At 40.1% G+C, this 15787-nt stretch overlaps 1 protein-coding gene across 1 annotated transcript in view; it reads right to left on the minus strand.

The window, feature by feature from the left end:
• PPP3R1 (protein phosphatase 3 regulatory subunit B, alpha) overlaps positions 1 to 15456 on the minus strand; it is a 50124-nt gene extending 34668 nt beyond the window's left edge. Inside the window, exon 1 of the mRNA XM_044454707.1 lies at positions 15134 to 15456. Within this exon, the coding sequence (XP_044310642.1) occupies positions 15134 to 15136 (3 nt within the window). The 5' untranslated portion in view covers positions 15137 to 15456. The remainder of the gene's footprint in view (positions 1 to 15133) is intronic.
• Between the last annotated feature and the right edge of the window lie 331 nt (positions 15457 to 15787).

The following is a 15787-nucleotide window of genomic DNA, read 5'->3' on the forward strand; positions in this document are numbered from 1 at the left end:
TCTGTTCCAGGGTTGACATCCTCCAATAACCCATACCTTTGTACATGGAACATTCCTCCTTGAAACAACAGCAGTTGTAAAAACTTTAAGAGGAAGTCTGAACTTTGAAAGCAGGCTCCACGCTGCAGTGAAAACACTAAGAGTCAGGTCTGACCGAAAACACTACAGGCTGCCATGAAGGGCATACCTACTCACCATTGCCTTTCATGAACAAAGATCATTTATAGCTTTTTGCACTCCCTTGATAGCTTCCCTTTTGACATCTGTCAAGAGAATGCAAAGGGCCTACTGGCAGTCTCTTTGGGTCAATATTCATGGCTGCACTTTGACAGCAGACACCTCCCAGTACATGACCTAGGTGAGTTTTCCCATATCCTAACTCCACAAGTATGCACCTCTACACTTGTACAAGTCCAACCAATAACAAATTAAAATTTAATTAAAAATCACACAAATGTCTTGCACTTAAAAATAAAAATGGGGTGGCAAGCTAGTAACAACCCCTCCAATGTACTACTTTGAAGAGGCTGTCACTGGTTGTCAGCTGAGAAATCATGAAAAAAGTTGCAGTGAGCAAAAAACGGTACACTGTGGAAAGAGGATAATGCAGCTTTAGCTGCCAAGTCTTCTGGGATACCAGCTGGAGGAGGGGGCAGGGAGAAACAACCATGATGAACCCAATTAATCTTTCAGACACACCATGATGTGTTCTGGGAACAACCAATTCTGCTTTTGGTTATCTGTAGTGTGGGTTAGCATGAAGTGCAAAACTGACTATAAAATCAGACAATACAGAACAGAAGTGAATTAAGGAAGTGCCTTGCAAAATTTTCTTAACAGTAACAATAACTGCAGGAGTTCCTAGGAAAACCATCTCTAGAAATTATGGTTCAATTAAGCTAGAAGAACAGAGGCCTTATTAACCTTCCCAAATCACATCACTTAGAAAGGGAGAAGAGGATCTCAAAGTAGTCAAGCCCAATAACAAGAGTCTTTCAAATCTGCAGGCTCTGTCACGCATCATTCCATAGGTATAAGCCTCATAATTTTCTGTCCTCCTCTTGGTGTATTCCTTAATAGGAAAAAGCTCTAAAGTTGACTGGTAATTGTTACAAAGTTAAAGATAAAAAAAAAATCTTCTAAAGCACAAGCAAAGCTGTGTATAAAGCAATGGAGCATCATTTTTCAAGCACTTCAGTTTCTGCTACTTCATCCATGCTTAGCATGCTGCCAGCTTAGTTTTAAAGTGCCTATGTGGCATCCCCGATTTTGCATCTGAATTAGATTTGAAACAACTGCACAGTCCTATATGAATCTCGGAGGCAACTCCTTTTAAAAACAGCTTGGATCTTTAGAAGCCTGAGCATTTTCAGTGAAATTGCAAAAAAACAGAACTGTACAATTCTACTCTGTGTACTCACATGGCCTCCTTGGATTGTTCCAAGCACACACTGTTTTGGATATTAATTTCAAAATCATCTGTGCAATACCCATTATAAGTCAAGGGCTGTATTGGCCACCTGACTCAGTCCCCAAATTTGTCCACTTACACACAGCGTCAAAGAAAGCTATTTGTTGTCTAATGCAAAAAAATCTAAACTTATTTTAGTAAAAATAATCTTCAGCTTTTTCCTGGGAAGCCAAGACTAATACCATATCCAAAAGACAATGCCAAGACTCAAATACAAACACATATTCCTAAGAATTACTTTTCCCTATTATAATACACAGAATACAAACACAGGAGATCTAAATACAGAGAGAAACACAAACACGCAAACATTGCATATTCAGAAATGGCAGACTGACTCACAGCCCCAGACAGAACATCCCAATAGGACACGACAGGGGTAGAACATGCACACAGAAATGGACAGATCTGCCCAAAGACATTTTGCTGCCTTGGGTAGACCAGTCAATACTGCACAACCCCAGGAAATGTGGGGTAAAGGGAGCTGCCTGATATTTATGGGTTCAAGTTAGTTCTCTGATCCATAAACAACCCAGAATTTCCAGGTCTGTACACCATGAAACAACCCAGGAACGAATTCCCCAATTGTCAATTAAAAATGGAAATGGCTGTGAAGTGCATACCAGGTTGTGAGAATTTTTTTTTTAAAAGAGGAGGCCTTTCGTTCCTGGAGAAAGAGTATAATTTTCAGAAGAAAAAAGATAAACTTAAAAATGCAATTGCCTTAGATAACCTGCTGACCTTCAGATGTTCTGGGCTACAGTTGGAACAACTGTTCACTATGGACCATAATGACTGAAGTTTATGGGAGTTTAATTCAAAGAATGAGGAGGGCATTAAGCAACTTAACACTGGGCTAGACTTATTTGTTTATGCCACACTTTTCTACCAAAAATGACACTAAAGGCAGCTTAGAGGAATAAATAAAACTGATATAAACAATACATTAGTACAAGAAAAGCATAATTACAGAACACCAACACCACCAATGGCAAAAAAACAAAGAAACTCACCTACACGGAAAAGGTATTCTTGAATAAAGCAGCCTTTGCCTGCCAGTGGAAGGGAATGAACCTAGCTTCCTTTTGTGGGGAGCTCCACAGCTTGAGAGCAACCACCAAAAAGACTTTCTTGGGTCACCACTGATTGTGTCTCTAAGGGCAGCAGTCTCCAAAAAAGGGCTTCTCCAAAGGACCTTAAGAATCAGTACATTCATATGAGAGAAGGTGATCTTTTAAGCAGCCTGGTCCCAAGCTGTATAAGGCGTTCTAAGTCATAACTAGCACTTTGATTTCTACTTGGAAATAAACTAGTAGTATAGATGCCCCCAGGAACCACTGCCAACCAAAGATCTGACTGAAACGTTATGGACCAGCTTAAGCTTCTAATTGTCTGAAGAGGGAGCTCCATGTAAAGCACTATATAGTAGTCTTAAACTCAACCTGAAAGCTGTGAATCTGGATTAACTGGTCCTTTTCTCTTGCCCTGTGATGGTGGACTGGGGAATGTAGCTCCTCTACCTATCTGCTAATCTGGTCATGAAGATTTTCATCAAGATTCTTCTAAATATTTATGTAGGCATAAATACCTGAACTTTGTGTAATCCAAGTATAATTTTTCTGCATTTTCAGAAAATTATGAACTAAGCAAGCCCCACATATGTCTTTCCCATAGTGCAGGCATGCAGATAGACGTACCTACTTGCACATGATGAAGAGTTCTGTTGATAATCTGAGATATAAGTTTGTAGTCTACTAGAGATAACTGATTTTGTTTGTGTTATCCTTTGAGGCAACTAATGGAACCATAAAACTAGTAACATTCATAGATTTAGGTAGGCAAGTGTCTGGAGGCAGGCTCCTGAACACTAAGGCATTAACTGAGGACTTCTTTGTAATACAAAAAAAGAAACATAAATCCCTATGAAAATTATTTACACCTAACCCAAATTATAGGTTTTTGGTCAAATTCTTAAAATCTGAAAGTTCCTCCCTGGCCTTGAGGAAAGCTGAGGATCATTTCCTACAGCAATCTTTGTTCCAAGGCAATACCATGTGTAGTTTCTATAGAACTGTATTCTTACTCCTTTGAAAGTACAATTTAGTCCTCTAGACCTTTCCTTTTTATATTTGCTATTACTGGCTAATAATAAAGGGAAAGTTTGTCTTGTTTTTGTTTTAGTTGCAAGTCCATTTTATTACACTGGTATAATACAAGTACTTATATAATACATATAATATTGCATAATACAGTGCTGATCTACTGGCCTACATTTTGTATGTTGTATTGAGCCACTGGGTTGCTGGCATAAATATTCAAACATCACATCCTAACAATTTTAAGCCCCTGCCCAACTTCACCTTGGTTTGGCACACTATAGTCCATCTACTATACATGCAATAAATTATTAAACACTGTATAATCCAATTATCTGGGAAACTAGATTTATGTAGCAAATACTTGATAATGTTGAAAACAGGGCAAATTTCTATTTGTTTTAATTTTATATTAAATATAATCCCAAGAAATTATTAAAGGTATTTTTCCTATATAAAATGTGCAGTACTCCTGCTGCCTGATCCTAATTCAAAAAATGGGTCTTATGTCAACAGGATTTTTCCTCGAAAGAAAGCTTATTACTTCTCTTTCACATACTATGCATTTTGCAAGTAATCTGATCATTCCTAATATAGGTAAAATAATTGCTCCAAAATCTTCTACCCATAGAATACCCTCACTCAACTTTGTGGCAATCTTAATAGGCCAATTAATTAAAAGCTATGCCATTAATCTTTCTGTTGCTTTCTAGACTAAGCACAGAGGAAATTTTATCTTGAAAACTAACAAAATATCTGTGCACATTTCTGGTGCAAAAAAGGCAAACTACTTTCCATTTGGTCACTTTTGAGTAGCTATCACAGGCTGTCACTTCAAAAAAGTGATCTCAAAAGGTGGGGGGGACTGCAAAAGGATTTGTGATTGGAAGAAGAGTAAGGAAACTCAACAGCTCACAGCTTCCAGACGTTCATGTGCCAGGATTAGATAACGTATCAACCCACTGTGGGTCCAACAGCCACTAGAACGAGTCACTAGTGGTCAGGATGGCTATTTACCCACAGTGGGTTGTTGTGCCATGTGAAACTAGTCTGTACCTGATAAATAAATCATTAAGTCAATAAAGAAATTTCATCTATATTATCAAGATGAAATTGCCACAGTACATACAAACAACTTATACCATCTGAAAGTGTTAATTTTACATTTTCAATTTATTAATTATCCAAACGTAACAATCCAGTGCAGCTGGTTGTACTATTTGTCTAGGAAGCTCACATAAAGCTCACAATTTATACTATCATTTTCTTAAGACAAAAACCCCATTCAATAATGTTAATTTGGGCATTTAAACACACAAGAAAGCCTATTACAAGGACTTATACTAAGAAATGTATGTACAGGCTACAATGTTTTGAAGAAAATTCTGATCACAGGAGCACAGGCTAAACTCTCCCAAAAGTTCACTGCAAAGGATCATTTGAAACATAGAAACTGATTGAGTCAGAAGGGGTCTCCCAGGCCATCTAGTCTGACCTCCGGCTCCAGTCAGCTCCACTCATGTCATGTCTATCATGTGCATGTCTAGCCTATCCTTGAACAACTATTGCTTTCCTGCAAAGACCAAACCACCACCACAATACCATAAATGATCTCTGTCCACTAACTACACTTAAGGAGCAGCAGTGGGGCCCACCACTAGCACAAAGGGGAGACAGCATTTCTTAAAACACCATATATACCAGCATTTACGGCTAGGTCGATAATTTGCTCTATTTTTTTGGTGTCTGTCATATGTTGGGTGTACAAGATGCCCCCCTCCTAAATTTTGCTTTGCTAATTTTGGCTTCAAGGGTTATCTTATATGCTGATATATGCAAGTTGCCTTATGCGCCAATACATACAGCATTTTTCTGAAACATACTTCCTATTCGCTTGTTAGACATGCTGTTGCAGTATATAAGAAGAGGTTACTATTTTGTGCTGTTTATATATGTGGGTCATGTAAGACAACCACTGATTTCTGTTTTGCTATTTTCATTTTTGAGGGTCATCTTATATGCAGATATATACAGTAACTGGAAGTAAGTGGAAACACTTACCTCTGGAACAGGACAGGTAAGTAGAAATCACAGTTTTATTTATTCAAACTATGACTAGTATAGGCAATCCCCAAATTGAGGACTGTCATGTTGTGCAAACAGGTGAACCATGCTCACTGGGTCTACATCAGGGGTCTCAAACTCATGGCCCGCAGGCCAATTGCCGGGATGGGTGGGGCACGGGCCAGCGGCGGGATGAGCGGCCCACCACCACCGCGGTGGTGGAATGCTTGATGCGGCCCAGCCTCACCCAGACTCTACTTCCAGCGGCCCCCAGGTAAGTTGAGTTTGAGACCCCTGGTCTACATGAAACAAACCCTGAGCAAGGATTACTTATTCAAAATGGCAGCTGATCTCACCACAGACATTCACCACGGTTAAATAACTCATGGCAGGCTGATTTTTCACACAAACAGCTGCAATGATTTCAGGAAAAGGTCATACAGAAAGGTTTATAAGCAAGGTTTGTATGTGAAGCTAACCATGCTAAAGGGCTGTCAAACTGTTTCTGGACTGTTAAGTATTATCAAAGCACACAGAAGAAATAGAGTTCAAACTATGCTCAGTGCTGGTAGGATTGAAATCTTAAGAAAAGCATGAGGCAGAAACATGGCCATCTATTCCACCAAAAGAGCTGAAGTCTATGCAAGATCTGATTTAATACACCATGGGGTTTTCCTAGAAAATCTAGTGGTTACCTGCTTTGACTATTCTGATTTCACTATTACACCAAAGATAATATTTAAAAACTGGAACTATTTTTACTCAACTTATATTCATCCTACCGTGTTCATAAAAATATTTGAGTATTTTTGAAGGCTTAATTACAATTCAATGTGAAATGATGGGCCATAGAATACATCATAGAAAATACATCTTGTTTGCCAATTTTACTTATTTCTTTATCTAAGAAGGTACTTGAATTATCCTTAAGAGTTTTCCAATTAATATTCCTTCAAAGTTTATTGATTAGTAAACATATAACAACAAATCTCAAAAAACAAATGTCATTCTCCTTAAGACAGAATAACCCCATGCAAACCTGGATAAAGACTGAAAACCCAAGCTTTTTAAATATCTGAAAGTAGTCTAATAATTTTAGCTTTTGGTAATATCTGGTATTGCTATGTTTTCTAAGAAATGTCAAGCAAGTTTGTGTTTGCTACTTACTTTAAGTGGCAGATCACAAAAAATCAATCATTTATGGACTGTGTTTAATACATAATTTATTTAATATAAAGATATAGGGACAGCATTGCAATAGGCTGCACCTAACCATGTCATTCCTTCCACATTCACCAGTGAAACCAACCCTGTTACTAGAATGAATTGGGTCCGGAGATCCTCCAGGGTAGATTTGGTATATACACAAAGGGAAAATGGGAAGAGCAACTCCCAAGGTATACATTGTCATACCCAGGAGGAAAAGCTAGAGGAGGAAGAATCATCAATGCCCATGCTCTGCCACCAGATTAGGAAAGTATCCCCCTGCCCTCCTGTGAAGGAAAAAGACTCTCCCTTCAAAGGTACAGGCAGAGAAACCCCTAAGCCAGGGGTCCTCAAACTTTTTCACCAGGGGCCAGCTGAAAGGTGCCAGTGCTGGGCATGGGCCAGAAAGGTGGTGCCAGCGGTGCGTGTGGACTGGCGAGGGGGCGGGGGAGGTGTGTGCAGGCGCGCTCGCTGAGGCAAGGTGTGCAGCAAGGGGAGGCAAGGCAAGGGTGGGCATGCACCGTGAGGCAGGCGCATGAGAGCAGCTTGCTCGCTTGGAGATCGTTTTCTCCAAGTGAGCAAACCATTGCCTCCCCGTGCGCGGGGCGAGGTGGGCAGTAGCGTGCGTGCGAGCAGCGGATCCAAATGGGCATGGCGGGCCAGATCCAGCCCCCGGGTTATAGTTTGAGGACTCATGCCCTAAGCCCTTAAAAGAGACATTGCCTGAAAACAAAACAAAATAAGAAAAAGTGCTAGAATGAATGAAAGGCTTCTTTGTGAGAAAAAGTCTTCTTACTTATTTTTAACTTTTATATACCATTCTATAGGGAAAATTCTCAGAATGGTGCATAATCAGTCCAAACATTAAAAGAAAACATTGCATATCAATAACACAATCATAAAAGTTCAAATATAATAAACAGCAATTAAACAGATAAACGACAATATAACAACTAATCCACAGCACCAATCATCAAATGAATGAAAACCAATATAAAAACAAAACATCCTATTCAACAATTAAAATAATGGGAGAATAATAATTTTTTAACCTGACACCAAAATGTATATAGGGTTGGCACCAGGCATGCCTCCTTGTAGAACTGGCTCCACAGACAGGATGCCACAGTTGAGAAGGCACTTCCCTTGTAGCCACCTTCCCTGCTTGCACCATAAGAGACTTGTTCCCAAGGGGGACCTTTAAAACTGTAGTCACTAACAACTGAGGTTAGGGTATGGCTCTGACAGCCTCTGCATGAAAACAGTGATGGAAGGATAAGAGCTGCTGGAAACAACATTGACCAGACCTTTCTGAATCCAGTTTCTTTTGCCTTGCTACTGGACTGCTTCCTAAAGTGAATCTTTCTGAACTGCCTGCTGCTTAGAACCTTGTTGCCCTCTGTCTTCTGTCTGATCCCTGTTTGTGCTGACCACCTTGGAACTCCTGGACCACTGAACATGAAATTGCTGCACTCTGACTTAGGAAAATGTGACACAAATGTCTGCGCGTGTAACTCACTACTGACTGTCACACAGTGTGACTAGTTTCTGCTTTCTTGGTTTTGAACCACATGTTATCCTCTACATTGATTGTACTACTGCTTTACTACTCATGCATGCACAGGCACCAGAACTAACTAGCTTGATTCAGACATGACAGGAAACCATAGTTTCCTATTATGAGAATGAGACTCAGAAGGCCTTAGGCTCACATGCTTCCACACCCTCCGTCCTCCTTCTACATACAAATGCTATGCCAGTCCAAGCAATTTTCAGCAGGCTAAGTAAGGTTATTTAAGAACTCTCACTGCTAGTGTTCCAAACATCAATAGAACCCTGAAACTGTATCATTAAGAAAGGCTTATTTTTATTATGCTGGACTGAGAATATTTGTGAAGCCTCTAGTGTCAACTCATTGGGATAACTGACGTTAGGAAATAATTCAAGTTCTATTTCAAAGACTCAGGTATAAATCTTGGAATCCAACCCCTTTTTCACACATTATTTCTGAACCCCCAAGTTTCTGCATCAATGTAATTGGCATTTCCAATTACCAAGGAATGCTGCATTTCTTTAGAAACAAATTAGCTTGAAAACATCCTGAAGCTGTGCTAAAGATTATCTGTCATCAAAGAGTGCACTGCTCTTCTTTAAAACAGCTAGCTTTCTCTGCTTACAGCCCCAAATGGCTTTGAGGAAAAGGGTATCTAAAGGTCTATAACCAGGATGGTCACTTTTAACTAGCTTCAGATCAATAAACTCCTCTAACTAATCAGATGATGTGACAAGTAAAAAATTTCACCATTAGGATAGCTGATGTGACTAAGTTTTTAAATGCTGAATTTTCTGTTTCATAGTCAAACTTTCAAGAGTATAACATACCAGATGTTTAAATCAATTTTAATATTTATAGTCCATCAGCCTCCTATTGTGAAACTCAAGGTGGCTACATGTGGTTCCCAGGTAATCTTCCCTCCAAGCTCAGGCCAGCCTCAAATCTGCATAGCTTCAACATGGAGATACCTTATTTGCCTTCAAACCATACTCAGGACTTAGGTTAGATATACCTTTGATGACTGTAACCAGCTCTATAGTAGTTCACCATCTACACAAATTACAGCAGATAAAGCCTAACTCCCTATAAAAATATTGCTCTAGTACTTCTAAAATGTAAGGAGAAATTTGAACAATCAAAGTGTGTTAAACAAGCCACAGTGGATTGTTTAGCCAACAGTGCATGCTGGGTGTCATTTGTTTGATCAATAGCATGGGCTGGTTATTTCCTGTTCCAAAAACCATGCCACCCACATTGAGATGACACAAGTTATGGTTGAGTGGGTGATGAGATAAATGTTGCCCAGTCTGCATCACAGTGTAAACAAGCCAAGCAGGCTTGTTTAACCCATGGTTGTAATGCAAGCCAAGTGAATTCAATAGTCTAATTCCCAGAAAGTTTTTTTCTCCATAGTTTTCCAAGTTTATATAAAATACCACTGTAAAAATGCCACTGTTCTATAAATTGCTTGTTTAATGTACCTCAAGTGTATAAGCAATCATTTGTGGAAAATATAATACATGCAGTTATGTGTTTGTTAACTTCATAACATATATGCCCTACAAACCCTTATCACCACCCCACAACCTATTAGGACACTAAACAGATCATTTCCCTCCCACTATATCCAACATTGCCATGTTTCAACTCATTTTTGCCATAGATCTAAATTCAGGAACCTTCCAGGGATTGTTAGAATCTTATTCCCATCACCTCTCATCACTGGCTATGCTGGTTAGGGGTGATGAAAGTTGTAGGACAAAATATCAGATGGGTCACAAGTTGTACCTCTACTTTAGACCCTTCCCCTTTTCCATGTTTTTATTTATTCAATTTATATCCCACCATTTTTTTCTTTTGAAGAACTCAAAAGTGGTTTACATCATCATCCTCTTCCTACTCTCCATCTTATCCCCACAATAACTACCCTGTAAGGTAGCTTGGGCTGACAGTCTGTGACTGGCCCAAAGTCTCCCAATTGGCTCCAGGCTTAGTGGGGACTGGAATTCACATTGCCTGAGTCTCAGTGCTGTGCTCTTAACCGCTCCATCACACTGGCTCACCACTACTGGCCTAAGTGCCATTAATATTCTGTAAATCCTGGAACCTTACAGGTATGTGTTCCATAACCAATATATTTCCACATATCTAAGATATTCCTTGAGTATGCAGTAACTACCCTTGTTGAGTTGTGCTCTTTCACTTCCAGAATAGGTGCTTCACCACCCAAGTTCATATTAAAAAATAATTGTAACAACTTATACATAACAGGGCCAACTATCAAAAGAACAGACAATAGCTAGATACCTTACCAGAACATTAATGAATAACTAAATACAAACCTTTATCAATAGCGTGCAATTGGAACCTAACCTATTGCCATGCCACAAGAATTTAAATGCACTTAGTTACCACACATGTGCAACAAATTTGGTTATTACTAGTTCAATTCAAAGTATAGCCTTTTATCTTTTAAAAATCCTATTACTGATACTGAAATTATTTACTTCCGATCATTTACTATGTATGCCAAAGTATATTCTGGCATATGTCATCATTTTTTGATCCTGCAAAAATGCAGTAGAAGTTACTTCACTCCCCCCCACCATGAATATATTAAGGGTTTTTTTTAATTATAAAAAACCTCATTTTATGGAATCAACTATAAGTTCTAATGGTATCAGTTATTTAGATAAACATAAATAATGAAGGACCTTTCAATGCAGCCAGGTCTTCCACAATCACATATGTCCAATATTCCTTTAATTATAAGACTTTAACATGGCAAATCTGCAATTTCGTATGTCATCTTATAACAGACATGGTGGGAAGAAGAACAATAGCATCACTAAGGCAGTGTGAGAAACATTCTCCCTGCTACTGAACACTTTTCCTCCCACCCTTACCTTTAAAGCTCACTGGATGTATACTTTAGCACAAGGGAGGGGAAAACATAGCTTCCAATATATTTATTGTGAGAAAGGAGTGGGATATAATTGTAGTTAATAAAATAAGTTTAGTTTTTTGGGTTTGTGAAGTAGGCCTGGATAAGCATTCCTACAAAGAAATGGAGGAATACATAATCTCTGCAGAATTTTATTACTGGAAAGCTTCAGAAGAAACTAAAGGGTTATCACTTAATACTAGTTATATCACAGAAAACATGCAGATGCCAGCAAGAGCAGAAGACAGTAACAAGTTTGAAGGCTTTATTCAGAAGAAACTTTGACCACTAAAACCAGAGTGATGGAGCATATATTCTACCTACAGAAATAAAAAGGTGCTGCAAAAAAGCCTACATTTTCTCTATACACACAAAAACAAACCTACAAAAAGGCCTTACATGACCAAGTTTGTGAAACACAACTCACCTGTAAAAATACAGAGAAATACACATATTTAGTGCACAGTTCTCAAAAAAATGGGCCATGGCCACCAGCTGTACACAGAATGCCTTAAGTGGCTTTTATTCTTTCATTAGTACTGAAGCTGCAACAAACAGTGAAAGTATAATGCTAGTTTGGCTCAACCAGGCATGCTTAATTCTTTTATTCCCCAAAAAGCAGGCTGTGATGGGGCAAGAAGTTCTGTTTTACAGGTAAAAACTGCACCATTCACAGCCCCAGGATGCACTTAACTTTGAAAATAAGGCCTATATGCCTGCAGATCTTACTATGGAGACAAATATTAGGCTTTACATATGGAACTTTACTGGTCAATCTGGTTGAGACTATAAGCTTCACATAGTTTACTCTATCGAACTCTTACCCAGACTGATCACCACCTGAACAAAATTAAAGAAATTTAGAAATTTATGCAGTAGCACATATACCTCCTCAATAAAGGTGGTTTCATAAAATATTAAGAAGTTTATACACAAAAATTCTCAAGATGATGTACTGTCCTTAATTTTCTTGAATTTACTGAAGATCTGCCTAAAAGTATTATTTTTCCTCAATCTTGTCACTCTCTCCAAACCAGATTTACTCAGAAATGAATCTGATTATGATGAAACTTTCTTTTAAGCAGGCATATTCAAGAATGAAATCTTAGTTTTGTTTTCAGTAATAAAGCAGAGTGCAATATACTGGACCTTGTTACAGTTTGTGACTATTATATTCTTTTAATGCTTTCTATTTAAGGCTCATTTTGTAACAAAGGTAGCCTTTAAACTGCCAATTTCTCTGACACATACATTTAACACACAGTATAACTATAACTGCATTCTTAATATTCAGAGTGTCTCCCCACAAAGTTGCTCCATGAACTACATTCCCCCATTTTTAAAAAAATAAAAAACAAAAAAGTACATGTCAAGTTAGAAAGGTTAAAACTTTAAACAATTAAGTTATGATGAAACACACAGTACACTAGTTTACTATTAATTTACTAAATAAATGCAATGCTTTGTTACAAAAGGAAAGTTAATAGATAATTTATGCTAACATAAATGTTTGTGCAAAAGGGCGTTGATTCTTGGAAGGAGCTGCAAGCAGGAGACACCCCTAGTGTTGACATAAAATACTACAGGAGTACTATCACTAGATTAATTACATAGCAGTGAATGACAAATTTTAATTGCCATAGTTTTTAGCCAGGCAGCTCCTTTCTGCCTCTTCTTTCTTATCCACTGAATGGCTATCATCAATCTTGGCTGTCCTAATGCAAAGTTAACTTCCCCTAATACAAAGTATGAGGCAGTCTCCTGCAATAGTCAATGCTGCATTTAAATACAAAGTAAAGAGCCACCACAGTAAAGAGCCACCACAAAACCAGCACCCTACAACCAAACATATATTAAAATATTGCCTTTTATGCATTTGGGTGGTGGTGGGGATGACAAATTCAAGTCTCACTCAAGAGACTAAAGAGTTCAGGGGAGGAGACCACTTATATTCCTTTGCTGGAAAATGGATAACTCAGGTACTAAAACAGATGATTACTGGCACCTAACACAAGATTAGTGGAAGGGAAGGCTTCTTTATTTTACAATTCACTGAAAAAATGGGGCTGAGCAAAAATGTTTTTGTTTTGTTGGGCACTATAGCATTAGAAGAATTCTGACTAGGTTACTAAGGGAAAGAGTAGCCTACTTTAACAGTAAGCCCAGAAGAAAAGACCCTCTGCAAAACACCTGAATGCCTTTATTTTTACTGGAGTGAAGGATGACCTTTCTGATAGGAGTATGTGGAAGGTGGAGCAAATGAAAGATGATGACTGGTAGGCAAGTGGGAGAGGATATTAAGAGAAAGAAATTGCCCAGGGGACATAGATATCAAAGGCAGAAAGTAAGGGCCACTAGAAAAAAATATAAATACAGCAGCAATGAAACTTGAATTCAAGGCAGCTTTCAATATGTGGGGATTCACATAGAATAGTGCTAGTGGCTACTAGTGAATACTGCAGAATCCGGGATGGCCATAGGGTAAAACAGGATGGCAGGCAGGATCCTATACATATTTACTTCAAAGCAAGTCCCAATGAACACAACATGACTTCTTGCAAGGAAACATCACAGTAGTGTGCTGCATGTGAGTATAGTCAAGACCAGTTAATACAAATGCATAGGACAATGCATGTTTATTTGAAATCAGTCTATACTTACTATGACCTATTTCCACATAAATGTTGCACAGGATTGCAGCTTTAGTTACCTTTCTGATGAAGTGGACTAGAGTCCATGAAAGCTTATGCCATAATAAATGTTTATATCCATAAGGTGCCGCAAGCCAATTTTCTACTACCAAGAACCTAAGAAGGTTATCCCTTTAGAATGATTTACCCATTATCCAACACTTTTACTACTAGTCATAGTGGTTTAAAATACTTTCCCTTTCCCAAAATGCAATGTTTTCCAATTACTTCTAACCATATTTATCCGTTAAATACAGAGGTCTATACACTGTGATTGTGATTCCCAAAAACCACTCACAGAGCAGCTGTTATTCCAGACTAGTTAGCACAAAACAGAGAAGCATGTTCTCCTTATGCGACATACAGCATTATATATTCCTATGGGAGAATAACGGAGGAGAGAAGAAAGAGCTCATAGTAGGAGACAAGGAACTGTTCTAGGTAGAAAAGGTTGCAGAGGGGTGCTGTAGGAAGCAACGTGAATACGCAAAAGAAGCTGCGTGGGATGAAGAGAATTCGCAGGATTTTTTTCATATGGAGATGAGGAGGAGTTCAGAACAGAAAAGCAGGGTGCTTAAAAGAATGTGGATGGGGAGGAAGAAATCTACTGCGTGAAAAGGGGCTAATGAAAAGACGATTCCTTGCTAGGGGTGGGGCACTGCGGGGAAGAGGTCACCGCTGGGTAAAGGCAACTACCGGAAAAGCGGGAAGCCAATTTTAGTAAGGGGAAAAGAAAACGCATGCGGTCCCTGGGGAGGAGAGTTGCGGGGAAAGAGAGACCGTCTCTGAGGGGACCGGGGAGGATGTGAAAAGGACGTCACTAAGCTTGTGGGGAACTATGGGAGAAGGGGCTGCCGGGGGGGGGGGGCGTGAGAAGAAAAGCCTTATACAGAGGGTCTCGGCACTCCACGCAGGCCTGACAGAAAGGGAGGGCGGAGAAAACTGCGCCCGTAATTTCTGTGGGCGTAAAAATAAATACGCTGGAGGGAGACTTCGCTGCCTTCCTTTCCTGGGGGGAGGAAGAATCCGCCTTCTCCCCGCTCCGGGTCGGGGGCGCTGCGTTCCGCCGGGCCTCTGATGGGGGGACGCGAGGCGACACTTCCTTACCATGGTGGCGGGTGGGTGTCGAGAGCCTTCCCGCAGCTGAATCCACCGCCGAGTGCCGGCCTCCTCCTCCTCCTCTTCTCCCGCCGCCGCCGCAGCCGCAGCGCGCGCACCTCTCTGCTCGCTCGCTCCCTTCCTTCCTCCTTCCTTCCGTGAGGCTCTGCCGCAGCTCCTGCGTCCGGGCTTGGCTGTTATTTACTACGGGGCTCGAGCAGCTTGTGTCGGTTGCCGACGGTTTCACTGCAGTGGCTCGCGCTGACCCGCAGCCTCATGAAAGGGGAGGGGGAGGAAAAGCCAAGCGGAGGGAACGCGAAATCGCGATCGACAGCAAAGGGGAGGCGCTTCCAACATCCGGGCAAATTTGACGGCGCTAACCAGGGGCCGTATTTGCATACGCCGAGGAACGAAGGGGAGCGTGCGTGTGACGTCACCCAGGCCAAGAGGCGGAGGTTCGGGGGGGGGACGTAGAGGAATAACTGGCTGTAAAATGGAGGAGGCTGCTGAGAGATTTAGATGGGTTGGTGGAGGTTAAAGTGCGTGGATTGGATTGCAGTAGACGAAAGGGAAGGGAGAAGCCCGTTTGCTCAGCAGCCTTCGTCGTTTTTTGACGCCTTTGCTTTTTGAGGGGCGAGTTTTGCTGCGGCGAATTTTAGACCC

Source organism: Varanus komodoensis, unplaced genomic scaffold (genome assembly GCF_004798865.1).
Source record: "Varanus komodoensis strain SLA01 unplaced genomic scaffold, ASM479886v1 scaffold7_3, whole genome shotgun sequence".
Taxonomy (NCBI): Eukaryota; Metazoa; Chordata; class Lepidosauria; order Squamata; family Varanidae; genus Varanus; species Varanus komodoensis.